The following is a 27,456-nucleotide window of genomic DNA, read 5'->3' as shown; positions in this document are numbered from 1 at the left end:
GGAATCCTCAATCACATTATACCCTTCCTCACTCTCTCTCTCTGTCTCTCTCTCTCAGCCCTGCTTTCTAAAAAAAAGTGTCGATAAGCATGATTTTCCTCGGAGGATCCTAAATTAGCTTCCTCTGCCTGAGCTGTTGGGAAGGACTGTGAGGCACGGCGTAACACGACTCGCCCAAACATCCTGCTTACACCTCAGCTTTTCCGGCCGTTTGGTCCTGGTTTATTTGACGGAATACATAACAGTTAGGGAAGCAAAAAGATACGAGACGAGTTTATTTCATAACTAAAGCAGAATAATACACGCGCACAGATGGACAAGGCGGAAAAGATTACAAGTGTAAAAGGAAAGCAGGCGTGAGGGAGAGCAGAAGGCACGGCCGTGTCTGGTGACAGAAAAACGGCTTAGGTTAGCATGTTGTACTAGTGTATACTGGTAAACTACAAACACTAAACCATGGTCTTGTCGGTCTCAGCCAATCGTAATAAGGCCTCGTCTCGGCTCCACCGACACGGGATATTTTTCTTCAGTCCGCGTGACGCGTGCTGTAAATTCACAAGCACCGAGCGTTCCTATTTTAACAAGAGGCAGTGATCACGAGAAGGAGCGAAGAAAGCAGACAGGTGAGTAAAACTCCGTCCCGCGCTGGAGAAAGAGCGGCGGCGAAATAACGTTTTCCCAGCGTCTTCTTAAGACTGCCGTTGAGGACAGCGTGTATTCACAGACATCTGAACAGATGGCAAACAACGAAAGCAGCTCTGCGCTCTGTGAAATGTCGAGAGGAGGAACGGCAGCATCTTCCTGCGACACCCGACACGAGCGACCCGATAAAACAGCTTTATAAACGGCGTATAAACCGCGTCTTTATCAGAGAGCGCCAAGAACCCGAGACAAGGGGCCGGATTCTTCTTTCGGCTCCCGAGAGCACGCTCTAAAAAAAAAAAAATCACGTCGACGTGGGGCTGTGATCTTACAGGAAACTCGAGCACCCGTTAAAAGTCTACCGTTTCCGGATGCGTGATTAACACACGACTACACGGTGAGGAAAACAAAAAGAAAAACAAGAAAAGTCGTGCAGTCATGTCCGGATATTAGATTTCCATATTACGGTAAAATGCTTTCTCGTGCGTCATAATGCATTTAAAAGAAAACCCATCGATATTTAGTTGCCTGCTCGTCAGTACACCAAGAAGTCTCGAACTTCTCCTAATCCTAAATAACCTCACTGTTAAATAGATCATAACGAGTATTAACTGGCACCGTTTTAAGGCCCCGCCCCCTTTCCTCCAAGTGCTCTTGACAGGACTCTCGATTCTCCCATCCAGGTTTCGAACTGTAAACTATGTCTACTCCTTAAACAGATCAGTGGAGCGACCAGGCTGCATATTTAGCAAATTTTCCCCTCGTGCCACTATAGCTACAGTGGCACTTTTGAGTTAGAGGTGCACCCGCTTAACCGATTCAGCAAAGCCTAAACTCCAGGCGAAGACCGTGAATTCGATCACAGGCTTTCACTGTTTACGATCCGCCTCGACAAACGGCGTCAGCGGTAATGGGCGCCCCAGACAGGAAGTGCCGAGAAGTGTGCATGAGGTCATCTCTTAGATGAAACCAGAGCTCCGCTCGCATTAGCAGAGCTGAAGTGATGGAACGCACACTCAATGAACCTGCATCACTCTCATCCACACCTCCGAGAATCTGGCAGAGAAGAACCTGATATCAGCTCCATCTTTCTAATGGCATTAGGACAGAAGGATAGAAGTATCTACAGTGCAGAACTGGACAGAATGTGTTTTAGGTGTAACGGGAAGAATATGTCATTACTGCATGATAAATGCACAAGCCAAAATCTTTAGTCTCTGCTTATTTAAGTTGGGAAAATGCTAGAATACTTGTTGGACTTTTTGAAAGCACTATCACCACTTAGCCACCACTTAGCCTATCACCACTGCTCCCAACAATCACTGATCACCACTGTTCAAAAATGACCAATCACTGATCACCACTGTTCAAAAATGACCAATCACCGATCACCAGTTTCCAATAACTAATCCCCACTGCTCCCAACAATCACTGATCACCGCTGTTCAAAAATGACCAATCACTGATCACCACTGTTCCCAGTGACCAATCACTGATCACCACTGTTCCCAACAATCACTGATCACCACTGTTCCCAATGACCAATCACTGTTCACCACTGTTCCCAATAACTAATCACTGACCAACCACTGATCACCCTTGTTTGATCACCCACACATCTACGTTTTCTAAACTTCTCTCCTGATACCGTGATATATTTTGTTCCCCGACTCCTCACGACTTCACTCTGTCCATGTTCTTGATATGAATTGTTATTTCGTAAACAACAAAAACCATGTAAATAGCTAGCTTGTGGTGCCATGACCAAATACACATGCACAGCTAGTAAACAGCTGTGTGCCGTGACTCCTCAGTGAACATGCCTACTGGTGATGACATGACAGCATCCGGCACCTTCTAGCGACCTTCCCATGAAAAAAGTGTTGGCAGAACGACGCACCAGGAAATGATCAGTCGTACCTGTACGGCATGACGTTATCGGGATACAGTTTTAGGTTTGCGTATCATTGTACCGTCGTCCTCCCTAGCGTGCGCAAAACGCGTTTCCTTTTAATCAGCGGTGACCTCTCGCTTCACCTCATTACTGTGCTTATGACATTTATGACTCATCCGGCTTCTGCACCGCATGGAAACAGGAAACTGATTCCAAACAATATCAGCCCACAGAGACGTCGTCTCAGCTATGGACTAAACCGTGTCTGTGCCACCGGTTCTCGTGTAACACGCTAGTTATTAACTCCAAAATGTCATTTTTTAATAATTAACTGCTTTTCATGCAAGACACGGGTGTATTTATTTATCATAAATAAATTCCTTAGCTAGCCCACTGGGTATGTGAACGCCCAAACGTGCAGCCCAGTCCCAGCCCCAGGTTTCAGTTGCCCAGAATCCTAAATGACCTGGTTAAAAAGTGGTCGCTAAGGCAACGTTAAAACAGACACAAACGAGTACAAATTCCCCACATAGTGAACGACGTGGACGCAGCCGTGGTAGCGAAAGCGGGTAGACAGCGTTTTCATGCGAGTGGGTTACGCCGCCCTGTGAGGCAGATCGGAAATGTTCGAAAAGATGCTGTTTTTGCGAAAGTCAACAGCAGGGTTTTTTCTCTTCTCTTCCTATGTTTGAACAAAATGTTTAAATAATAATAATAATAATAATAATAATAATAATAATAATAATAATAATAATCCTACCTCTGTGGCTCCATTATAATCCCTGCAGCTGTCGCTCTGCCTGGAACCGACAGCTCACCTACATTAGCTAATGATCTTCCGTCCTGTCCTGCCTGTTAGCACGTCTCTTCGCGAGGTCACTCGGATGGACGGGCGAGCGAGAGAGCGAGCTCAGCCTCGGCTCGGCTCCGACTAACGCCCCCGCTGAGACATCTTAAAACTCCTCGCCGGCACGATGGGAAGGATGCTAGCACGCTAAACGCATACTAACACGTGGATGATAAATATTTTTCTTTCTTCACACAGGGTATAACATGTCCAGTGGAATGATATTTGATGTTTAGCAAAAAAAAAAAAAAAAGCGACCCCCCCCCCCCACTGTATTTTAATGTGATTTTACAAAGTATTGACACCCTTTCAAGCTTTTTCGAGACGGACCTGTAAACCCCTTTCACAGCCGTACATTTTTTTTCTTCTTCTGTAAAGTTTATACACAAAAGCACTGTGCAGGAACCGTGTTCAAACTCCTGCTATAAATATATATGTGACCCGGCACGTACCAAAAAACCCAAGCTCTTAGGATAACGCATCACACTCTTCAAACTGCCCCAGCTCTGGTTCTCTATCCACCCACACTTTCTATTTATACACAGCCCAGGGTTGAACTATTTTTAAAAAAAACACAGACAACACACACTATCTCGAGCTCAGAGAAGCCCAGGCACTGACCCATATCTGAAGCCTAAATACACTTGGAGGCAAATCTTCCCATTCAGGCATCCAATCACACGAGGTTTTAACATGATAAAAATCCATCGAATCCAAAACGACTTCTAGTCATTTCTGCAATAAAAAAAATCACGACTTCCCAGAAAAGCAGACTGTGACATAATTCATCCCGGTATATCGCTATTACATCGGTCCAATTAAAGGAGGCGTGGCCTTGGTGCATTACATTCCCACTGAAAGGAAAAATAAAATGCTTCAGAAACACGGCCGGCGATAAGTGACAAAAATGTCAAGGAAAAAAAAAAAGAAAGAAAGAAATGAACAATCACACACACACACACACACACACACACACACAGAGAGAGAGAGAATGCGTGAGCGTCGGGAGGTTTGAGCGTATGACAATTAAAGGAACAGGACGACGTCATCACCTCAGCGTGCGATCCGTTGCTAACTGTTTCCGATGGAGCAAAATAAGGTCGGACCGGTAGAGCCGCGTAGTTACGAGGTCTATTTTGGTCTACGTGCTATGAGCATGCTGTGGGGACGTCGTGGCGGCGAGCGAGCGAGCGTTCCTGACCTCCTCCTTGTTGTCGCACAGAGCTGGCATTCCGCACGCGTTACAACACATCCTGTCAGCGGGGGAAAACACTGAGACCACAGGTTTTTCCTGTGACTACGCTCCTAGAGGCAAGGCAACGCTCAGGACTGCCTTTAGTGTTCTTCGGTGACGTGTACAGTCCGAGGTCACTTAGAGTGCCAGCCAACCTCCCAAGTGACCGTGAGCGCCGGGTCCTCAGGTGGCCTGGTTAAACTGTTGGTCTACGGCGTATTAAGCCACAGTGTGGTGTGTGTCGGGGCAAATTCGGGAGAAGTTTGACACGCTGACCATCATCTATAAACGCTCGTCTTACGGAAGACGCGCTCTCTCTAGGCCGCGCTCGTCGTCCGTAATCTCGTACACGGCGGGACGAAAGCGTCGCTCTTCCAGGGGGCGCAGCATAAAGAATGAAACATGGCTCCGTTCCCAACGACCACATGGCGTGCAGATGGAGTGAGAACGCAGGCCAATAAATCCACAGGACAATTCGCATCGTTCCAAAGTAAACACCCGGACCAGGACAGGATCAGCGCCGGGATAACAACACCGATGTAAACCTGACACGAGGTCGAACCTTGAGCGGGACCGGTGTCGGAGGAATCCGATACAAACAAATACGAACAGTTGGTGGAACTGTAGCCTAAATCTGTATCGCGCAGATGTTCCGCGCAGGAGATACAAGTCCTAGTTTCTTTTTTAAGCACATGCATGAATGTGAAACAGTGGGTGGGAAAGGAAAAGAAAAATATAATAAAAAAAACACGAGTGCGCCATCGTTAGCAGATGCTCGTTCAAGATGACTTAAACAGGAAGAGATTTATTTATTTATTTATTTATTTGACAGTTTCTCGTAAACGTCATGGTTGGTGGAATTGTAAATCTTCATCGTGGGGTGCGGAGCGGGAGATAAAACAAACCGCTTCGACAACTTACCGAAACGACCGCCAACATGCTTCGGGTTACGTGTTGACGGCACGCCATGTTCGCCGCATCCCGGGTCCACCTTGAGACACATGATCGACGCTAGACGTTGCTAAGAACACAGGCGATAAAAAGAGAAAGGGGAAAGAAAAAAAAACACCTTTTATCGCGAGACGTCTTATTTATTTATTTTTTCAATCAGTGATGCTGAACAGAGAAGACGGCGCTTCGCAAAGCTATAAACAAACCGTCTTTCAAGTTTAGGAGGGGAATCTTGGCAGTACGGCGTTGTACCTGCGCCAACTTGCTGTGTGATTTGGTATAAATAAACAAGGATCCAACGTTTTCCAGAAACTTTTATAGTGCATCCCAGAATGCTGTAACGCTACAGATGGCCACTATTAAAAAGTCCATTTTGGGGGGAAAAAAACCACTTTAGCGAGATGTGGTTTGGCTGCCCGAAGCACAGCGGCCACCCTCCAAGTGCTAACAACACGCGATGTAGCAGCACCTGTCGAGCTATCCCTTCACACATGGAGGTTTTTGCTCATTTTTCCCTCAGCGTCTACGATGAGTGGAATATTTGTTGAATATCTGTTGTACCAGGATTTTCTCGACCGAACGGCGAAAAATACGGGAACGACTTCTAGCAGCGAAGCCGTTGAACATCCCTACTAAACTCTAATAACAATTAGAATCAAACGAAATGCTACGTGGCTGGTCTCACGTCTACGGATGATCGTTTTTGGACCCTTTTCTGGCGACGAGCTTCAGAATCTTTGTAATGGGTTGTAATGGGTTTGTGCTTTGAATTCGGCTTGAAAACGTGACCGGCGAATACGCTGCTGCACTTCGCAGTGTCAGTCAAGTAGTGCCGAGTTTTCTGACAAAGTATATGACATTCGTGGCTGTGTTTAACTTGGTTGTCGTGTCTTTTCTTTTTTTAGCACGTTGCAGCACTAAGCCGTTTCCTTTGACCCAGGTCAAAGCTTATGTGTTCCGCCGGTGAAGAGTTACTGGGGGGTTCAACTGACGGGTCACGGTTTCAGTTTTAGGCCTGATGGGAAGTTTATTTATGATATTTTGTTCAGTATTATGGCCTTTCTCCAAGTCCTTATAAACCCATGGCCGGTAGCTAGTATCTTTTTTTTTTCAGCATGTTGAATCAACAAGCATTTTTCCGATTTTTTTTCCTCCCTTGGACGTGTAAGCAATAGCTTTCTCTGGGTGATGAGTGCACATTCCTTCAAATCCACCGCGTGTCCCAAAACATCGCCGGAGCTTTTTCTTTCCACCTACTAGCGAACACAACGAGAGCTCTTTAAATATGAATACCTGCCCAACGGAGACCGGGCACGGGGCCAGCATCGATCCACGCCGCGGACGTTTAAGCGAATCTATTAGGACGACGGATATTGGACTGAAAGAGAACCAGGCCACAATAAATAGCAAGAGTTTGAGAGTCTGTAGGACAAATGCAGCCATTTCACAGGTATTAATCAGGACCAGGGATTTAGGAACACGGACGGGCTCGGTTTCTTTCCTGAGGCTCGTTTAATAATCAAATTTATTTGCGTAAATCATTCTCAAGGACGTTCTGCGAGAAAATTTACTCACTAATGTGAACCGTCGTCGGTCAATACCGCTGCAAATAAAGAGACAAGAACGTGTTTTCTGTCCGGTTTTCTTCTTCTCAAGATCGTCAGAAAACGGTGGACCATCCCGAACGTGTTCAGGTAACGACTGGGCGCAAGCTAAAAAAATTTTTTTCACAGACTATAAAAGGATATCTCGAGGAAAAGTACGAGTGCGCAAAGACGATACCGGTTTGTTTGGTACTCTTGGAAGTATTTTGATATTATATCTGAAGGTAGAGAAACAGCCGAAGCAAATAATCACCCGACGCTCGAGTCAGGGACAGGATGAGAACCAGGCGTGTGAATGTGTGGTGGTATGGCACTGAGGTGCGAACACAAATCTGACTTTTTCATTGTCTGAACATTTCGGCTGTTCGTGGATTACAGAAGAGCTGAGGCTATAAACAGACATATTGATTGCTTGTCATTAACCATCAACCATCAGGTGGACTGTGGAGGGGAAATTAAGGCTTTATGGCACCGGGTATTATTACAATCAAATGTATAATCTATAGATACATTTATCTATCTTATATCTATATAAAAAAAAACACACATACATGTATGTATATATATATATATATATATATATATATATATATATATATATATATATATAAACCTGTAGCTTATTGTATCCTCTCATCAATCCAATACAAACCTAAACAGGTTCATTTGTTAGGTGAGGTTTTGAAAATTAACATACATTTATAAAGTATTTTTTTTAATTTATTTATTTAAAGCCGTTAAACTCCCCGCGCGCACCATTACCTACTGTCATGTAAACGACGGCATCCCCACTGAGGTAAACAACACATTTTTTTTATATACCCAGCGAACACACAAACAACATTTTATAAACACTTAACGTTAACTTACCGTTGTGTGTGTGTGTAAACGAATAAATAAGGGTCCTCCAAATAGCAGTTAACAAGCAAACATTCGTTTTTTGTTGAGGATAATTTGTTTTTCCCTCTAAATTTGTCTGGCGCTCGAGCCTCTTCTTTCTGGCCTCCCTCAGTGCGCGCGCGGGTGGGGGGGATCCGCCTCCGCGCTCGCGCACGTTAAAAGGCGTCAGCTGAGGCGACAAAACGACGGTTATTATTATTATTATTTTAATTATTATTTAATTTACATACATTACGGAACGTCCATTGTTTAAGACACTCTCATGCGCATCCGTTGTTTATCTACACCGACAAAATAAAAAAAGAAAAATATATATATATATATCCATCAATCCATCAGAAGAACCCGTATGTGCGCGTGCGAAAAGAAAGCGTCGAGTGATATTAGAGAGAAAAAGAGACACAGAGAGAGAGAGAGAGAGAGAGAGAGAGAACGAGAACAAGACTGTTTCCTCAGCTCCGGTTTCCGTTCTTCCTTTTGTTTTGGAGGTGTGTTCGTCACACAGACCCGGGTTCCAAATCCGACTCAATGATTCCTGCTTCAATCACGATTATTATTAACGACAAAAAAATTACTACGTCACAAAATATGCTAATTTATTATGTAAAGTAAAGTATATGTTAGAGCGAGGCTGCTAATCAGCTGATTAAAACGATTTAAACAGCTTAGTGATGGTATTTGGAAAACCTCAACCTGGCAACCCTGGTATAGAAAGAGGGAAGAACCAGCTTGGTCCCCCCCCCCCCCCCCCCCCCCCGAATCACACCCAGACCTGTATTCATGCATATATTTGCATACGAATATTACATGTCACAAAAATGGTGGGGGGTTTTTTCCACTTTAAAAGGCACAATAGCTGTTTTAAAATGAACAGCTTTCTTCTGAGGAAACCTGGAATGATCGTGTTGGCGTAAGCCTCTTGTCAGCCTTTTTATAGACACTCAACACTCCTTCACTCCACCTCTATTTCAGTCTGAAATCGGCAAACGCCCAGCACAGCCAGGTAAATACCGGTGAAGGAAATTAAGCTGGAAGCTTCGAATGGTCCGAACATCCGGCTTTACATAACAAATCAAGCAAATACGTTTAAATATATTTTTTTTTCTAAACAAAGAAAAGGGATGCCAAAGGCACTTATGACCATCCGGTGACTAGTCCCTTGCTAATGCTAATTCTAGTTGAACCATTATAAGTTCCTGGGGCGGAGCTATGTGCACATGGGTGGGAAAGGGGGCTGGCTCAAGGAGTTAAAATATTTTATATTTTATATATATATATATATATATATATATATATATATATATATATATATATATATATATATATATATATAAAATATTTTATATATATATATATATATATATATATATATATATATATATATATATATATATATATATAAATATAAAAACTCATCTCATGGTGTAAAAAAAACTAAACAAAAAGTGCCGACCGAGTCCATTAAATGTTCTAGGAACTGGGGGAATTTAATGTTTTGAAATCTAGCACCTCCATGTGGTGAAATCCATACATTACCTCCAAACCCCTTAATGTACTGTAGTATCAACAATAATAAACAGCTTTATTAAGGGAGAAAATAGTATTATACAAACATTTTGTTCTCTCTCTCTCTCTCACACAAAAACAAACACACACACACACACACACACACACTCAGATAACACAATACGTGTGTATGTAGTAGCGGGCCATTTCCTTGTTGCCGCTAGCTTGGTAAATCAGTGAAAGATTGAAGGCGATTTCTCTGCGCAGGTCCACCTGATCGTCCTCAATGCCCTGAAACACAACCGGACAGATGCTCGTGTCGATTTTTATTCCATTATCTCTCGTTCATGACATTTATCGCGGTCTTCTTCGTTAGATTATGGTTTTCCTTTTGCTACTTTAATCAAGTTCATTTTACACCGCTAGACTTGAGGACAGTAAAACCAACGCGATGCTGTCACTGCTCCTATTGCACTGACCTCCAGTTTGAGAGGTGGTAAGCTGAGGGCTTTCTGATAGTAGTGGATGGCCAAGTGGGTCAGACTGAGTTGATGCAGAGCACGACCTAAATTATACAAACTCTCCTGACAGTGACCTCTGAACTCCACGTAACGCCACAGGAAGGAGAATCCCTGCACACACACACACAGAAAATATAACTGAAATATAATTTTAATCCATTTGTTCCTAGAATAATTTTGAACCGTCTAGCGGTCCTAAACCACGACGCTGCCACCACCATGCATCATAGCGCCACAGTATCCTTCCTCAGAGTTCTAGAGATTTCTACAAGCCTTACCAACGCGTTCGTTTCAAAGACGTACCTGTAGCACCAACGGGTGTCTCTTTGTGACAAACTTCTGCGAGGCCATGTGGAAGAACGTGAGGCCCACACACAGGCTGTGCAGAGGGTGGCACGGCTGATTCCTGAACGCCTGCATGTACTGACCTGCTCACCGTACAAGACAGAGGAACAATTCGAGAATTAGACCGTGTATACCACACTAAATAACTACAGATACGTAAGCAGGAGTGGACAAATTAGTAGCCTGGGCTTTCTGAGATGAGCAGACCTCATGTCCGGGCTGTTATGACTGTTGTTTTTGCATCATTTTAAATGAGGTTTATGAAGAAAAAAAAAAAAATCTGTGGAATTGGTCGTGTAAACTGCCACAGGATCACGGTTTAATCGCTCAAAGTCCATTTAAACATGTATAAAGCGTCCGTGGAGGCCCTGGAGCGTGAAAACGTACACGGTTGCAGGAACAGAGATGAACGTTCCGCTCATCATCAGTACACAGACGGACAATAAAATGGCCGCCACGTGACTCTTAGTCGTCGCGAGCCGTTACCGAGCGCGTGTTTGAAGGTCCCGGAGACGAGAGACGTGTGGCCGTTGAGCAGGCAGAGCGCGTGGTTATCCGGGTTCTTCAGCATGAGGCGCAGGCAGAAGCGGTGATGGCGTCCATCCTGCGAGTGTAGCGTCACCTGGCTGAAGATGTTCCACAGCTGAGCTCGCTCCACGGTGTACATCAGCATCAACCTGATACAACCGCGCACACACACACACACACACACACACACACAGAGCTGCTTTAAATGTACTTTTTGAAAGGAACACGTACCGGGTGTAAAACAGGATCGTTTGCATATCCGACGTGAAGCGCTCACCTAACGTAGTCATACGCTTTTCGGAAATTGCGATCCAGGAAGGCGGCGCTAAGGCCCAGGTACTCGAGCTCTTTGCGTTTGACGCGATCGTCGTAGAACGAGTAGAACTCGAGCGACGAGTCGACGAGGAGCTCGGCCTCGGTGAAGCGTTTCTCCTCGCACAGTACGTCGAGGCAACTCAGCAGCAGATTCCACCAGTCCTCCCGAGACAGCACGCTTGTTTTTCCTACGTGGAAACAAAAAATAAAAAAATAAAAAATCTTTACGCTCCCTCACGAGACTGACAAAAGCTCCTTTCGCAATCATTATCGTTCATCACGAAATTCCAATCAAGACATATCACTATCGGAAGCAAAAGGAAGTCGGGCGCCACGTACAACCACGGCTAACCTGTCACGTCCAAGTAAGCCGCTTCCTGGTCCTCGATTTCATCCAGCATGTTCTTGGATACTCTGATAAGGCGCAAATGCCTGGTCCCGGAAGACGAGTCAGCGATCAGGCACACCCGAGCTCTTACCATCGCCACCTACAGGATGGGAGAAGAGCCGCGAGTCTTAAAAGCCCACAAATCTTGGGCATGATGGAGCTTTTCGAAGCACGTACAAGCTTCTGTCAAGTACACGAAGAACGAAAGCATAGAGGCAAACCTTAAGCAGCATGGACAGCATGGTCAGCAGGGTGTCTATGTAGTCGTCGGTTCGGCCTTGCGATCTGAGAAGTGTGGAGCGGTGCAGGAACAGCTTCAGCTCCTGAAACCACACGTTACACACCCGGAACGTCAGGTAGGAAACGCTGAAGAGTTACGCAGGATAAACATACATTAAGTGCAACCCAAAACATATTCACGGCGGGACACGGACCTGCTGGGCGGCCGAGGAGTCTTGAGCCAGCGTGTCGGGGTCGTACATGGGCTCCAGCGCTTTGAGGGCAGAGTCGGGTCTACCCAGCTGCTGCTGCAGCGTGGAGAGAGCCAGACGTGCCTCCAGATGCAGAGGTGCCATCTCCACCACCTTACTGTAGCTCTTAGCAGCCACCTCTAAATGGCCAAGGGCCTTCAGACACTCTGAAAACAGACACGATGAAAGGAAAAAAAGCATTAGACTCATTCACTTATCGTATATTGAAATTACACCAAGCCCCGTTGATCATTTTGACTAATTGACTAATAAATAACACGTAACACAAGACGTTTAACCCAAAGATATGGAGGCAAAATGATAAGACGAGGAGGCTAAAGAACCAAAGACATGGAGGCTTAAACAAAATACAAGGAGGTGACACGAGAGACAAGAAGGCTGAACAAGTGACAAGGAGTCTGAAGGATTGAGGCAAAATGAAGGAAAAGGAGAGTGAACGAAAGAGAACAAGGCTAAACCAAAAAACAAGGAAAGCGAAAGAAGGAAAGCGGGTAAAACCGAATCTAAACAAAAACACACACAGTCCAAAAAACAGGCGGGAAGGAAAACGGAAGACAAAACAGTCTAAACAAAAGAAGATACAATAAGAACAAAAATAAGAAGGAGAGGGTAGGGGGAAGAAAGGTAAATGAAGGACAAATTAAAAAGAAACACGAGGAAACAAAACAAAGGCCAAAACAAATTGAAAAAGTTTAAAAAAAAAAAAAAAAAAAAAAATGGTACGGCTAAAGAAAAGAGGAGGCAAAGGGCAAGAGTGGGAACCAGGCAAGATGTGGCCAAACGGAAACGGTTCAGAAACCAGTCAAAAAAAGGTCAAAGGAACAAATACACATGCGTACCTGCATGTAGGAGCCACACTACGGCGAGGTCGTATCTCTCGGAGCAGACGAGCGCAGCGAGGAGCGGCAAGGCCGAGCCGTACTCGCCCACGTCCATGAAGGCCTCAGCCACGTCCAGATAGAGATCACCCAACTCCTCCGGACTCTGCTCCATCATAGACGTCACCATTGGCTGCAGAGAGCACAAGCACGAAGGGTCACGACCTACAAACAAACAATCTCCACCCCTCTATATACAGTCACCTGATTTATTAAGCTAGAAGCGTAGAAAATACGCAGACAGACATCAGCTAGTGTCTGTAAGTTGTACAATATTCACTGCTACTCTGGAGCAACCGAAGGTCCTTCTGGGAAATCAACAAAAACCTATCCTGCCCTATCGGATTCCATTCTGAACAATCCTTTCCCACCAATATCCAACGTTCCATCCCTTCATATACTAATCCGTTTATCAAATTCCATCCAATCCCGTCCAACTGTTTCCCCATCCCATTCTATCCATCATATCCCATCGTATTCCTTCCAATTCCATCCCTGGCTCATGCTATCCATTCTCCTTGTGTCATATCCCATCCCATCCATTATAGTCCCATCCCAACAATCATATTCCATCAAATCCCATCCCATCCTCATGTATCCAATCCAATATCATTCCATCCAATTATAAACCATATAATTCATCCTACAATTTCCAATCCGTTCCCATCCCATCCAATCCTTTTCACACTATCTTATCACGCACCCTAACACCATCCATCTCAATCCATCCCCTGGATGTGTTCATATCACATCCTAGAGTATCCAATAATATCCCATCACATCCAACGGTAACCAACACTATGCCATTCTGTCCAACTGTATGTCATATTCCACTCCAAATGCCATATCATCCCATTCCATCCCTTCATATCACATCCCAGCTAATCCTACCCCCAACCCTAGAGAATCCCATCATACTGTACCCTAACCAGTCCCAATCCCATTGGATCCCATTAGATCTGAATATTTCTCAAAAAAAAAAAAAAAAAAAAAAGGTATTCGTATAAATTGAACTCACATTCAAAGGTTTAAAGACGTGTTGATGGATCAGACACACCATGAGCTTCACCCTGATATCTATAGGAACGTCATCGGGCACCACCACCTCCAAAACGTCTCCTACGGAGAGCGAAGAGCCGGCTCAAACACAACAAAGTCCAATCTCAGGGACTAAACAGGCACAGTTAAGAAAACTCACCGCTTTTAGAATTTGTCAGATCACTTTTTGCTTCCGTAGTCTCACTCGTGTCCTCTTCCTTCACTTCCTCCCGAGTCTCCGTTTCCTTCCTGTCCGCCTCTCTTTCCAGTACGATGCCGCAAAACTTGATCAAGACCTAAACACGATAAACGCTTATATATCAAACAAATAAATAAATAAACAAATCAATCAAGGAAGGTCTTGATGCCAGGAAATCCAACACGTCTAAGCGAGTCCTCACCTCTAAGGCTTTGCCGTACTGATGGTTAGCTATGAAGAGCTCGGCCGCCATGTTGACACTCTCGTGCGTGACCAGCTCGGGATGCCTGGACAGAGCCTCTTCCATCACGCCGATAGCTGAGGGCAAGTCGCTGCTCTCGTAGTAGCTCCTAATCTCACAAACACACGTTACTTCTAAAAGCCGCTCTAGGTACCAGTTTGTACCCTAGTCGTAACTGCGTGACGTACTTAGCCATGTCGCGCGACAGCTGCATGAAGTGCTCGCCGTCAGTAGGGGGCAGCAGAGTGAGGATGCGCCGGTAGCCGTCCATGGCCTGCTTGTGCTCGCCCACCTGCTCGTAGAGGCTTGAGCGCTCCCACAGGTAGCGCACGTTACTCTGGTCGTATTTAAGCGCTGCAAGGACACACGGACACACGGACGCTTAAGACTGCGTACAAGCATGTGACAATACCGCACACAAATCAGCTCAGTCCTGACCTTTGCTGTAGCAGATGATGGCCTGTTTAACGTTCTCCCGCTCCAGCGACATGTCGGCCAGCTTCAGCCACTCGTCGCAGTCGCTCGGGTTGAGGTGCGCGGCGATCAGGCCGAACTGCAGCGCCTTCTCCGAGTCCCCTTGATCCTCGTAGATCATCGCCAGAGTAGAGAACGGCTCATACGCCAGAGGAGCTACGACACGCAAAAAAACGGGATGTCGTTCAAGTAAATCGAGAAACCGGAAGGCGTGACACCTTCCGACCAATCAGGTCTGAGCAGCCCATTTGAGTATATTCGCTGTGGTATAAACCCGACGCACCTTGGCGGATGATCTCCATGCACATCAGGACTGCGTCGTCCTTCTCGCCGCGAGCGTAGCGGATGTTAGCCTCGCCCATCAGGCCTCGGAGGGCACGCGGGAGCTTACTGCGGGATCGCCTTTCCTTAAATAGTAAAAAAAAAAATTTTTTTAAATGAACAAACAAACAAACAAACCTGTTATGGGAAACTGGGCGGCGCGGTGGGGCAGAGTGATGCAACACTAGTATTTAGATGGTATCAAGTACACAAGCAAACAGCGTTTCTGCTTTGACGAAGGCGGCAGAAAAGAGACTTTCGGATCCAGTGAGATGCAGCGAGAGTCGATTCGCAAACGGTTTAGACGTGAAACGTTCCTAGTGCTTCAGCTCAATAATAAAAGATGACGCGAGGGATTTTTAAAAGCGGGACGCACGTTCATCATCTTCTTGTTTTCCCGGTTCAGCTCCATCTCCAGAGCGAACACGTCCCCTGGGGTGACCTCGCTGCCGCCGCCTCCACCAGCGCCGCTGCCTGTGTAATGCTCCCCGATGTCTTTCCACTCCGCGTCGCCGTCGTCCTCATCTTCGTCGTCCAGCTCCTCGTCGTCCTCCCCGAGCATGGCGGCGAAGGCTTTCTGAACGCACGGGCTGACTCCTTCTTCTGCGACAGGGACAGTTGGTGGGGGGGGGGGGGGGGGACGCAACCACAACACAGTGGATATAAAACTAAGTCATTCCTAAACAATGTTACAGAGTAATGACCTATATGACGTGTTGAACGTGTTTTTAAAGCCATTCTGAGTTAACCCAAAGATTTGTACAGTAAGACACTGATGAATGATATTTGATTACACAGGTAAGAAGAAGGTGAGAGTGTCTGTACTGAACGTCAGCACGTCAGTTCTCGCTGTGGTCTCTGTACCTGCGGGCTGTTTGCGTGTCTGCTTCGACGTGCTCGGAACGGCGGCGTCGTTCTCATCAGAGGCGTCTCCTCCGTCCTCCTGGACCTGAAACTCGAAAAGATCTGATGTTTATTATTTTTTTACTAAGCTGCATAGAAACAGAATGATACGACTCTACAGACTCGGTGTATGACCGTGACACGGCTTTTTTTGTGGGGTTTTATTTATTTATTACATTTTCATATTTTTGGGACTGTGAGAAACTAGGAATTACTCCGTGCGAGCTTTTTAAAAATGCTCTTAAGACTGAAATGAAGATTTATACAAAGGGAAAAGGAAAGATCATCTCTCGGACAGCTCGAATTATTGAGAAAAAGGTCATTTGTTTGTTTGTTTGTTTGTTGTACCTTTTTGACTGACATTGCTTAATTGCTTAAAATTGCAAAGAAATAAATACATTGAATAAAGAAATAAAATATCAATCATGATAAAAAATATATATATAGAGATTATACACAGATAAATATTTATAACAAAAATAAATATGTATTAGTGACTTGATTTCAATGAATAAATCAGGGAGGAAATACAAATATATTAGAATTTAAGGTATTTATAATAGTTCTGTATTCATTTTCTGACACAGAGCCGAATCTTAAACGACACGTTCCTGACTCTGTAGTGCACTTCATAGCCGGTGTAAACCAGAGTTTAATCCCCTATGTAGTGCGCCTAATCTAGGGGACGAGATGCTATTTGGAGACGTGACCGAGACGGGTTAGCGTTACCTTTTGCTTCGCTTTTATTCGTTCCTCTCTCCGTCTCTCGAACTCCTCGAAGGAAATTCTACCCTCTAAATAATCATTAAGCTCAGGGTTTGACTCCGACATTATATCGCGAGGTATATTTTGTCTCTGTTATGAATTTTCGCTACACATTTAGCTACCTCACGTTCATGTTGCTAGGGAGTTCCGGTTTGTACCACGTGATGCAGTCACGTGTCTTGCTTTGTCCAATCGGAGCGCGCGTTCTTGTTAATTTTTTTAATAGATATGTAGTGGTGCTGTGTTGTTTTCGGATTTTCGTTTTTATTTATTATTATTATTATTGTTATTATTATTATTATTATTTATTTTGTGTTATTTTTATTTTAGTCAAGTTTTTTTTTTTTTTACTATTTTAATTTAACATTATTTCATTCACTTATCACAACACTTTCCAAACATAAAGCACATTCCATTAAAATGCTAAAATAATTGTTAATAATAATTGATTAACTGATTGAGGCCATTATTCTTTAGAATGTTCTTATAAATGTTAGAAATGTCATCAGAATTAATACAAATATCTATTTTAAAATGTCACATTCTCTTTCCTCTTTACTGTCAAGAGTTTAAACGAATGGCGGAAAATGATTCATTCTTTGCAACCTGTAGAAAAAACACACAAAAAGGTCTGAAGAACGATCTCTTCCGTCAGCAAGTCTCTCCTGTACCAAGCCTTTAGAAGGGCAGTTCAAAGCGAGTTACGGAGACACACGTTTACTTCACGTGATCGTAAGCGTTGGGGTTTTTCTTTCTTTTGCGTGTTAAAAACAAACAAACACGTGAAACATGCATTTCAACATGGCAACTCGAGTCAACATACGTGGCATCGTGTGATTGAATTTGGGCTGACGTGAAAATTACTCACATGGTGGACACAAAAAATGAAAACACAAACGACTTGAGAGCAGAGACCGAGTGAATTTTTCCAGGGAGACAAAATAAAAACACCACCCGCGTGTTAAAGAAGACGCTACAAGTTTAATTATTTCACTTCACAGTCCTGGACACTTTTGAACTTTTCTTGTTCGGCAAAAATTAACTTCTTCAGCAGGTCAGTCCTCTCCTCGGCGCTCTGAGAGACGAGCTCCTGCATCGGCACCTGAAGAAAAGAAAAACGTGATATGAATGCAAGAAACTTCTTCTCTTCTTCCAAGTTTATTTATTTATTTATTTTTTAAATGATCACCAACGAAGACCCCCCCCCCCCCCCCCCCCCCATTGTGTAAAATAAAAATAAAACATAAACACACCAGGACCGGTTCATAACCCAGGAGCTTGAGGTGGCGGACGGTTAGCGCCACGGGGCCGACGGGATGAGTCGTACCAAAGCAGAACGAGGTTGGAGAGGCACAGAGCAACGCAATCCTGCGAGAGCAACAATAAAAGAGATGCATTTAAGTATAAAATGATCTTCTGTATATATGACGGGGGTGTGTGTGTGTGTGTGTGTGTGTGTGTCTATACTTATGCAATCCAGCGTAGGTCACAGTTCTCAAGTGAAGGTTACCTCAAGCTTTGCTCTTCGTCTGTGTTCGGAGGCAGTGTGACCACAAAGTCTGGAGAAAAAGAAAAAAAAAAGAAAAGAAAAGAAAAGAAAAGTCTATTAGATTAGCCCAAAACAAAATGGCCACTGTCTTGATAGTTCCTCCATCTTACCGATGAAGTAGTGACCCTCTTCCACGACGGAGTCCATCACTGCGTCCTCCCCGAGCAGGTTCTTCAGAGCGACGAGAAGCACGGGGTCGATGGGCCTACGCTGCGGAGGGGAGTGGTGGAGGTGCGGGATGGAGGAGACGGAGGGAGGGAGAGCGGGATCATCCAGGCGCAAACACAGATCCAACGTCCACAGCAGTCGTTCCTGTTGCGCAGAAAATGGACTTTCTACAGATCAGAAATAAAAAAGTGAGAGAGCGAGCGCGAGAGAGAGAGAGAGCGCGCGAGAGAGATTGAGAGTATTATTTTATCTAGGAAGCTCATTGTGCATATTGCGCTCGAGTCCTGACCTTCCTTTAGCAGCTCATCCAGAACTTCCTTTCGGAGCAGCTTCTCCAGAGGAGCCTGAGGGAAGTGTCCGAACACACAAAGGCAGCTGATGGCTTTCAGCAGGTCTGTGCTGGACATCTTGGGTAGGTAGGACTGCAAGCAGTGCGTCACACTCTCCAGAAATCTGAATTTCATATCATGATCATATGACATCAGGTTAAATATATATATATATATATATATATATATATATATATATATATATATATATATATATATATATATAAAAACAGAAGCTATATTTAAATCTATATTTAGGGGTCCAGGTGAGTTACTGTATTACTAATGCCCACTCGGATGTTTTCCATTTTATTTTGTGCGAGTTTAGCAAATTCTAAATCACTCATTCAACACTCGAGGTCAATAAGATCACATTTTGCCTGCTATAGTGCGGAAAGAAAAAAAAAAAAAAAGAAAAGCCCAAGTGTTTGGACCCCGAAAATCGCTGCAGACTGTAACGTTTACAGTACAACGAAAGAACGGCGATTTTTCGTAATTTGGTGGATGCTGAGTGAATATTTCAGACTCACGCCTGCTGATTTTCCTTCAGATGGTGGTTGAGGAAGGAGTAGGACTTCAGAACGCCCTGCAGGTCCCGGAGCGTGAAGCTGTCCGGTTTCTGGACAATTCTCTCAGCAAACGCGTCCATCAGAGCGACGGGCCGAAACCCAAGTCTCTTAAACTCCAACAGTATCAGCAGCACCTATGATGACATCATCATCATCGTTATTATTATTATTAGCATTAGAATGATCAATAACACGGATCAGTGTCTGTAAACTAACGGTAGGTTGAACATCTGACCTGTTTGTTGCTCCACATGGGGAGTGTGCTGGCCAGGTATTCGGACATGGATGTAAAGAGATGCAGGTTCCTGTAGCGGAGATCGCTGCAGGACTTCAGAATCGCCATCAGCCTGGTGAAGGAAATGCTGTGCACGTTCTCTAGAGGAACGAATCACCAGGTTAGGAAAGCATCAACAACAACACCAAATGACGTAAAGACTTCTCATGTGTTCTCTTTACCCGCTAGCTTCTTCCTGCAGACGTCCAGCAGCGGTTTGGAGTTCAGGCGGATGACGGCCAGCGTGTCCAGCATGTACTGCACGTTGAGCAGCGTGAACCGATCCGCCATAGACAGGGCCTGCTTCTGTACGGGGCACGGACAGCAGATTTACACAACGATATCATTTCCACGGCATCTTTCAAGCTCTTAATGTCGTAGAAATTCACAAATCGACCAAACCTCCAGCTTCTGCTTGATGGCCGGCGAGGCGTCTTTCCCAAACAGGCGCATGGTGGTGTGTAGAAGCATCACGCTCTGGATGGTAGGAATCCGATCCTCCAGTATAAGCCTTGAAGGAGCAGAGGGAGAGTGAGACGTGAACAGAAATTGTACTGTAAACAAAAACCACACACGAGTTGCTTTTCTTTTCTTTTTTTAAACTGGGAGGCGGGGCTAATTTCTGACCCAGAAAAAACTAGTTGATAATCAGCCAAATCTACTTACTGCATACCAATATCACTAATCACCTTTCTTTTTTTTTTCCTCTAAAACACCTTCGAAAGATCTCATTATTACCGATCCAGGAATAACACCTTTACAAATGACAAACTGCAGCTTTAAAACATTCTAAGAAACGATTACGAGTCATACTTTAAGCCCTGTTTGAGCGCATCGGCGTTTTTGCTGCTGTCCATCTCCGAGAGGCAGGAAGCCAGGACCGAGAGCGCCTTCTCGTTTTCGAACTCGTTCAGGCGTTCCTGGAGACACACGAGATCAAAATCAGACAAACTCGGGTTACTCCAAAAATGCGAGCGATAACAGGAAATCGTTTCGTGCGACGTCACAGAATATCGGACGGACGCGAGACGCGGCTGTCCGTTTGCCGCTCGGCGTCCTCGCTTCGGAGTCCAGATTAGATTTTGATCGTCGTTTTACGACCAACGTTACCGATGGTTGAGCGTTTGAGGGGGTTCGAGGGTCTTATTCAAGAGAGTGCACCCACAACTAAGAGGGACGTGGAGAGAACGTCTCGGTGGTTTAATGCTTTGGCTGCTGGTTGCGAGATCAAATCCCAGAGCAAGAAGCGTAAATGAACAAACCTGGATGACACGGAGTAGAGTCTGCACCACGAGGCTGCTCTGAGAGACTCCGAGCTTGACCAAGCCCAGCAGAGTGAACGCCAGGCTGTGGCAATGCATGCGTGGCGCGTTTGTCCTGGCACTGTGGCACAGCTTTTCGAAAGCCGGGTGCTCTGCCATGAGCCGGAGCTCCCAGCGCCGTTGCTCCTCTGACATCTTCTTGGTCGTGTGCCACATCCGGGTCAAGCTGTTGCTGATGCACCGGTGCTCTACGCCGCACCGATCCACCAGATCCAACACGTCAGAAGGGGACCCGCACTCCTGGAGCTCCTGGTAGAACGTGGATCTCTGTTCCATCTCTGAGGCTGCCGGGTCAGGAACTCGCAGGCTTAAGGTCAGACTCTCCGTCCGCTCGTCGTAACTCAACGTGCGGGCTCCTTGTCGGCAGAAATATCTAACGCTGTGAAACGCCGCGACTTGTAACGTCCTCCCAGTGCGCACTAAACATGGCGTTGTGGAATTGTGAATCTGGACGGCGGTCCTGTTCCGGTTAAGCCTTGCAAATCTGCCCAAGATGGCAGCAAACCTGAACATCTCACCTGACCTCATGAGGAACACATTCATACTGAAGATGAAAACTAATCCAAATACAGTACAACAGGACCTGAGAATAAAAAGTAAACAAATAAAATGAATATTTGTTAACATTTTGGTCATTTAAAAAAATAATAATAAGTCACATTTATATAATTCCTGTTAATCACCTTCACTGCCCAAATAACACTGCTTTACCCAATGACAAGCCATACAACTAGTTAGCTGGTTAGCTCTGACGGCTAATTAAAAGACTCCAGAGTCTCCTAACATACAACATATACCACAATATAACTACTTAATTCCTAAAACACACATCACAACACAATAAACCTGTCCTAAATGCTTATTTCAGCACACCGAGCTTACCCTTCACTGTGTTATCCGCCCTCCATCGCTTTCACACATGGAGACACCGGTTGAATCCCAAACGCGTCTGTAAAGCAAAACGAGTGCACTACGTCATCACTACATGTCCTACCATACAAAGCGCGCCTACGTAGTGAGCACTCAGGGATTTGTAACGCAACCAGCGGCCATTTTCTTGTGCTTCCCGAAATCATTTCCGACCTCACGCAAGACGACCGAAAAAGAACGAAATCAAGTCGTTGTAACATAAAACAGCAAATTATAGTATAGCCGTGAATGCACAAAATAACGAGGGCTGTATTTGTTAATTTGTTTATTCATTTATTTGATTTAAACGACGCGTTTTAATAGTACAACGTGACACTACGACGTGAAGTGTTTCCAGCCGAACGCTTTCTGTGTACCACCAGCGGTCGCTTAGCAACTGTTGTGTACTAGGAATCATGGCTAAGTTTGTTCTAGCAGGTTGGACTGATATCTGGTTTAATTTGTTAACTGTAGTGATTTGTTATTGTTTTTTCCTCCACTTTAAAAAGTCAAATATATCAGATGTTTATATTATATATATATATATATATATATATATATATATATATATATATATATATATATATATAAGCGAGAGTGCTAATAATTGTAATGATGATAATCAATTTGAATGAAACTAAAGAAGATTTGGAAGCCATTTTGTTATAAAATCTTTATGTCTGTTAAATGCCTTTGCTCTGATTCTGTATTCTTCTGGACAGGAAAGGCGGATTGTCCTTATTACGCCAAAGCCGAGCTTCTAGCAGATTTGCTGCAAAGCATCCTGCCAGATTTCTGCATTCACAAAATCTGTATGCTGCCCAGTGCCTGGGAGGTAGAGACACACCCCAAACCTCACACTGCAGCCATGTTTCACTCCGTCTTTTTATTTAAGGAGAGAGTGTGTGTGTGTGTGTGTGTGTGTGTGTGTGTGTGTGTAATTCTACCTGTCAGAGCTGGCTTGAAGACACTTGCTCATCCAATGGCTGGAAGCACACGAGCAGCCCCATGGTGTGGAGGGAGCTGACCGACCGTGGAGGAAAGGGCATGCTGCTCGGGGGATTCAGTGATTTTCTCGAATATGTGCAGGTATTATCAATAAAGATCTGGAACAAGATCTTTAGAAAAATTCCTCCTTTACAGAAAACTTCCTATCAGTGAAAATTCTAATAATGAGACCAATTTACATATGGATTTATACACATCACGGGGTATGTTTCACACAGATTTGACATTTATTTTCACGATTCTTCATCATTCGCTTATTTCCAAACATCACTTTTACAAAATGTACTTATTTTCACACACACACCCCCAATCCATTTATTTTCTCATGATTATTTTTTCATATGAATCATTTCCGCATAATTCTTTTTTTTGTTGTAAAAGATTTTTATTTTCACATGATTCCTTCCACATGATTCTTTTTTTCCACGATTCATTTCTATTCAAACGTGATTCAATTTTCACACGAATCAGTTCTTCTTTTATTTCTTTTTCCCCCAGAATTCATTTTTCACAGTATAATTTTTTTTTTACATGAATCATTTCCTAAACTGATTCATCTACTTTCACGATTCACTTATTTTTCACTTGATTTTGCACATTTGTTTACGTTCAGTGATTCATTTTTTTCAAGATCATTTTATTTTCACATAATTTGACACTATGCAAATGTGATTATCAAAATAATAAAAAAAATTTATGACACGATTCGTTTATTCCCTCATGATTCATTTCTATTGAAAAATGATTCTTTTCATTTGGTTCTTTCTCACCTGATTCGGATATTAGTTTATTTTCACGTGGCTTTGTTAACCCATACATCATAATACATGATGGATAGATAGTTGCTCGTAATCACATCACTCAGGTGAAATCCGTGTGCTTGGTTTCGATCTTTTTTTTTTTAAGTTAGGGTGTGTAAACTTTTGCACTGCATGTGCAAGTACATTTCAGTGGATAGGGATTTAAAAGCTTTGAACCATTCTCTGTGCATGAATCAACGTCTCTCGGTCTGTCTCAGGGCTACTACGGTATCACGTCAGACATGGGCACGGAGCTGATGCTGAACATCGCAGCAGAGAATCTTCGGGCGACGGAACTACGCCTTTGGGATGAAGAGAGACAACGCCAACTCCACCAGTCTTTCCACATCTGGATCAGCGGGTGAGAATTCGCAGTGTTGCCTTTTACGGCCACGTTCTCTTTTCTATAGTAACGACGTATAGGAACACGGGGCCTTGCACACTGGACGCGTCACGTCACATCACCTATAAACGACTCGTAATAATAAACCTAAAAAAATGTGTTGTTATTTAAAATCGCAGCGTAAGAGGAATGAAACACTTCAGGATGTACCGTTATAGGAAACTGATCAATTTCAGTAACCGTGCTTCATCACACCAAGCCGTCGTTAATTATTTTCCTCTAACAGGACGTCCCCACGTGTGTGACCGAGAGCATGTAGTGACACATCATATTATTTGTACCTTGTTCCTCCCACGAGCTGAAAATCACCTCAAACGGATGTGTTAGCGCTGTACTAACAGCACGTATCTGTGCAGTGCTCTGAACCCGATCTGCAACCACCTCATCCCATCGCTCTTCACGTCCGGCGTATTCGCCGCCGTCCCCGCTGTCAGCCTCCACCTTTTGGACGCAGACGCCAGTGAAGACTCCCTGTTGGCTCTTAAAATGGAGGTCGAAGACATGGCTCTGCCTCAGCTCCACGAAGTCACCGTCCACTCGGACCTGACGGTGGCGTTCCGGGCGGCCGATCTGATCGTTCTCCTGGACGAGCGGGGACCGAACGAGGACGCGGAGCAGCGTCTGAGCCGAGTGGTGGAACGATTAGATTGCTACGGACGTCTAATCGAGGACAACGCGCACAGAGATCTACGAGTGCTGGTGGCAGGAGACGTCTACGTCAACTTGAAGTGCGGCCTGCTGATCGAGCGCGCACCCTCCGTGGATCCACGCCGCTTCGTGGCCATCGCGGCGCAGCTGGAAGGAGAAGCGAGGACTCAGCTTGCAGTGCAGCTGTCAGTGAAAAGCCACGGTGAGAACAATTCCAGCTCCATTCGTTGAAAAACATACATGTAGTTAACAGGTGCATTTGGAAGGATGGTTAAGTAGGAGGGGTCAACTTCTGAGCCCCTCCCCCAGCCATTTTGATAATTAAAAACGTCTTTCCGATCTCAGATATCACCGACGTCATCGTCTGGGGAAACATCAGTGGTCGTTACCACGTCGACCTACAACGAGCGAAGGTTTACAGATACAAAGGTGCCATCTGGGGACCTGCAGGATTCTCTCAGAACATCCTGGAGATCGTTTACGATAGGTAAGGAGTAAAACGACGGACAGACCTGCAGGGGTGTGGGCAAAATTTTCACAACGGGGTGGCCAGGTTTGGCCCAACGACTATCCTGGGGTGGCAATCTAGGGCAAGATCCGTAACGTTTAAGCGAACATAACATTAGGCTACTTATGAAGTACGTTAGTGCTACGTGTTCAATATCATTAGCTAACGGTAGCTACTAACGAACTGAAAAAAAAAAAAAAGAAGTCTAATGTTATGCTGCTGAATAATGGCCATCGTTGACAAAAGTTTGCACACCCATGCGCTTCTCTGTTGGGGTAAGGGAACACTTCGGTGTAAACTTTTTAAGCTTCTTCCTGCACGATATTACACTCGTTGACGAATCCTTAGCTTTCATATTTGTAGTGCGCGTGCTGTTATTATTCGAACGAGCCTATCACAGCGACACTTACCAAGTTGTTCAGTTGCACGTCATTTGTCGGGCCACCCCTTAGCTCCGCCCATGGGAAAAGTGTGGAAGCTGGTTGATTTACTTGATACTTGGGGACTTGGTTAAGACATTAATCTTACCCTAAGCCTAACTCTAATTGGTCCGTGTAAAGGGTGGTCTAAGGAAAAACACACACACACACACACACACACACACACACACACACAAGAAAGGTGATCATGAACAAACTCATTAACTAATTCAAAAACTCAAGTGGCGCTTGATTGTCCGTGATCTCTGGGTAGGAGGGGCATACTCTCTTTCCCTCGTCAATCACACCAAGGCTAGCCAATCGCGAGCGTCTGTGCGGTCACGTGTGCAGAAGAGGGCGGATAGCGCGTTCCTCCGAGTGTGTTACGCCGCAGCTTCAGAGGACGCACCCGATCAAGCGACCTTCACGCTCCTTTCCCACGTGTTAGTCATCATACCGATAATCTCTCCTGACAGAAAATGGCTGGAGAATGACTTCCCAGGCTCGGTCAGCTCGCGTCGAAGTGCCATTTCTCTCAAGACGAACAGGCCTGCAGCTATTTCTGCGACCAGAGGAATCATTACAGCTCTGAGCGCATGGATCAACGATTCCTCTCCTCAGGAGATCTTCTCACTGGGCGTGGTCAGTACAGGTACGTCCATCCGGTCAGGTCAAAACGATGTCGCAGCGCCATCATTCGTTAATTTCCCTTTAACATCACGACAGTGGGGGTTTTTATTCCTTACATAATAGGACTGGATAATAGTAATAGTAGGGGCAGCGGTTCTACTTCACATATACAGTATAAAAATCGAATACACTTTCCCACCCCATCACACGTGTACCCTTTCTGATCATCTAGGACACTTCGGTATTCCTGTCGGTCTCGTTTTTTGCGTTCCCGTGACCTTCGAGAAGGGCGAGTGGTCGGTGTGCGCGGACGTCGTCGTCACCGAAGAGCTGCGGAGGAAACTGGAGGCTGCTGTTAACGAGATAACAGCGGTGAGCACAGGACAAGATGAAATAATAATAATAATAATAATAATATTCACAGAAGAGGAGTGAATGATTTAGCAGTTAATTGCGTGTATCCTGTGCACTTTTTTTTTTTTTTTTTTTTTTTTTTTTACACGTAGGAGAAGTCCACTGCAGACGGGATGAGGACGAAATCATCTCTCACTTCTTATTCAAATTCATCACAATAAAATGGAACGATTTGTTTGTCGTTTTTAAATCTAAATGTATCTAAAAGTCATTTATTGTTTATTAATCTCTTTAATTTTAAATGGCAGCTTATTTAGCGTAATTGTATTCATTATGTATTAAATGCCGGTGGTGTCCGCCACGTCAACGGCCCAAAATGGCCGCTCGTAAAGATGGTTAGCGCTCGGTGCTAACCGTACTCCCCGCGTCATCTCGTTCCGAGTGAATCTTTTCCTATGAGTTCATCAACACGTATATAATCACCATGTTTACATCTGTGGCGTTTCATACTATGGCTTACTATGGCATACAACCCATTAATTCAGTTAGCGCTCAATGCTAAAGGTACGTACTGTGAGATT

General features: G+C 44.6%; 4 protein-coding genes across 11 annotated transcripts in view; 1 reads left to right on the top strand and 3 right to left on the bottom strand.

The window, feature by feature from the left end:
- Positions 1–8,589, bottom strand: part of hecw2b (HECT, C2 and WW domain containing E3 ubiquitin protein ligase 2b) — a 29,805-nt gene extending 21,216 nt beyond the window's left edge. The window contains exons 1-2 of one of the 5 annotated variants that reach the window (XM_053676085.1): positions 8,043–8,589; positions 5,539–5,638 (exon numbers count right to left, since the gene is read on the bottom strand). The gene's annotated coding sequence lies outside the window, so the exon portion shown is untranslated. Of the gene's footprint in view, positions 1–3,296; positions 3,467–5,538; positions 5,639–8,042 lie in introns of those variants that run through there. The other 4 variants (XM_017456905.3, XM_017456903.3, XM_017456904.3 and 1 more) reach the window with 4 other exon arrangements.
- mdh1b (malate dehydrogenase 1B, NAD (soluble)) lies at positions 7,930–27,131 on the top strand. 2 transcript variants are annotated; one of them, XM_017456930.3, is made up of 9 exons: positions 7,930–7,968; positions 22,828–22,940; positions 23,060–23,194; positions 24,132–24,274; positions 24,673–25,166; positions 25,310–25,451; positions 26,368–26,543; positions 26,754–26,893; positions 27,028–27,131. In XM_017456930.3, the coding sequence occupies exons 2-9, from the start codon at positions 22,920–22,922 to the stop codon at positions 27,094–27,096; spliced, it is 1,320 nt and encodes a 439-aa protein (XP_017312419.1). In that variant the 5' UTR covers positions 7,930–7,968; positions 22,828–22,919; the 3' UTR covers positions 27,097–27,131. The 2 variants fall into 2 exon arrangements, with proteins under 2 accessions (XP_017312419.1, XP_017312418.1); XM_017456929.3 differs by lacking the exon at positions 7,930–7,968 and adding an exon at positions 22,262–22,543.
- On the bottom strand, positions 9,636–17,176 carry gtf3c3 (general transcription factor IIIC, polypeptide 3). 2 transcript variants are annotated; one of them, XM_017456919.3, is made up of 18 exons: positions 16,950–17,176; positions 16,182–16,266; positions 15,694–15,920; positions 15,280–15,403; positions 14,961–15,152; positions 14,711–14,876; positions 14,484–14,631; positions 14,243–14,378; positions 14,063–14,163; positions 13,006–13,177; positions 12,110–12,312; positions 11,897–11,998; positions 11,640–11,775; positions 11,250–11,475; positions 10,931–11,121; positions 10,403–10,527; positions 10,058–10,210; positions 9,636–9,869 (listed from the first exon to the last, which is right to left on the bottom strand). In XM_017456919.3, the coding sequence occupies exons 1-18, from the start codon at positions 17,049–17,051 to the stop codon at positions 9,747–9,749; spliced, it is 2,712 nt and encodes a 903-aa protein (XP_017312408.1). In that variant the 5' UTR covers positions 17,052–17,176; the 3' UTR covers positions 9,636–9,746. The 2 variants fall into 2 exon arrangements, with proteins under 2 accessions (XP_017312408.1, XP_017312411.1); XM_017456922.3 differs by lacking the exon at positions 15,694–15,920 and having other exon boundaries at positions 16,950–17,106.
- fastkd2 (FAST kinase domains 2) lies at positions 17,947–22,243 on the bottom strand. 2 transcript variants are annotated; one of them, XM_017456924.3, is made up of 12 exons: positions 22,079–22,243; positions 21,137–21,779; positions 20,688–20,794; positions 20,277–20,385; positions 20,057–20,180; positions 19,836–19,975; positions 19,562–19,734; positions 18,992–19,155; positions 18,645–18,869; positions 18,496–18,544; positions 18,239–18,353; positions 17,947–18,087 (listed from the first exon to the last, which is right to left on the bottom strand). In XM_017456924.3, the coding sequence occupies exons 2-12, from the start codon at positions 21,737–21,739 to the stop codon at positions 17,971–17,973; spliced, it is 1,926 nt and encodes a 641-aa protein (XP_017312413.2). In that variant the 5' UTR covers positions 21,740–21,779; positions 22,079–22,243; the 3' UTR covers positions 17,947–17,970. The 2 variants fall into 2 exon arrangements, with proteins under 2 accessions (XP_017312413.2, XP_017312414.2); XM_017456925.3 differs by lacking the exon at positions 22,079–22,243 and adding an exon at positions 21,880–22,069.
- Positions 27,132–27,456: the final 325 nt, after the last annotated feature.

Source organism: Ictalurus punctatus, chromosome 26 (genome assembly GCF_001660625.3).
Source record: "Ictalurus punctatus breed USDA103 chromosome 26, Coco_2.0, whole genome shotgun sequence".
Classification (NCBI taxonomy): domain Eukaryota; kingdom Metazoa; phylum Chordata; class Actinopteri; order Siluriformes; family Ictaluridae; genus Ictalurus; species Ictalurus punctatus.
Note: the sequence above shows the minus strand (reverse complement) of the source record. Positions and strands in the feature narration are given on the sequence as shown.

Excerpts from the sequence above, each read along its gene's own strand:
- gtf3c3 (XM_017456919.3), bottom strand. The coding sequence starts at position 17,051 with ATGTCGGAGTCAAACCCTGAGCTTAATGATTATTTAGAGGGTAGAATT. Across the intron at positions 15,921-16,181 it reads GACACGCAAACAGCCCGCAG|AAGAAGGAGTCAGCCCGTGC; the intron begins GTACAGAGACCA and ends TCCCTGTCGCAG. Across the intron at positions 11,999-12,109 it reads ACTCCTCGGCCGCCCAGCAG|GAGCTGAAGCTGTTCCTGCA; the intron begins GTCCGTGTCCCG and ends GTGTGGTTTCAG.
- fastkd2 (XM_017456924.3), bottom strand. The coding sequence starts at position 21,739 with ATGAATGTGTTCCTCATGAGGTCAGGTGAGATGTTCAGGTTTGCTGCC. Across the intron at positions 19,156-19,561 it reads CTGAAGGAAAATCAGCAGGC|ATTTCTGGAGAGTGTGACGC; the intron begins GTGAGTCTGAAA and ends TATGAAATTCAG. Across the intron at positions 18,354-18,495 it reads GACGAAGAGCAAAGCTTGAG|GATTGCGTTGCTCTGTGCCT; the intron begins GTAACCTTCACT and ends TTGCTCTCGCAG.
- mdh1b (XM_017456929.3), top strand. The coding sequence starts at position 22,522 with ATGGCTAAGTTTGTTCTAGCAG. Across the intron at positions 24,275-24,672 it reads TTCCACATCTGGATCAGCGG|TGCTCTGAACCCGATCTGCA; the intron begins GTGAGAATTCGC and ends GTATCTGTGCAG. Across the intron at positions 25,167-25,309 it reads GCTGTCAGTGAAAAGCCACG|ATATCACCGACGTCATCGTC; the intron begins GTGAGAACAATT and ends TTCCGATCTCAG.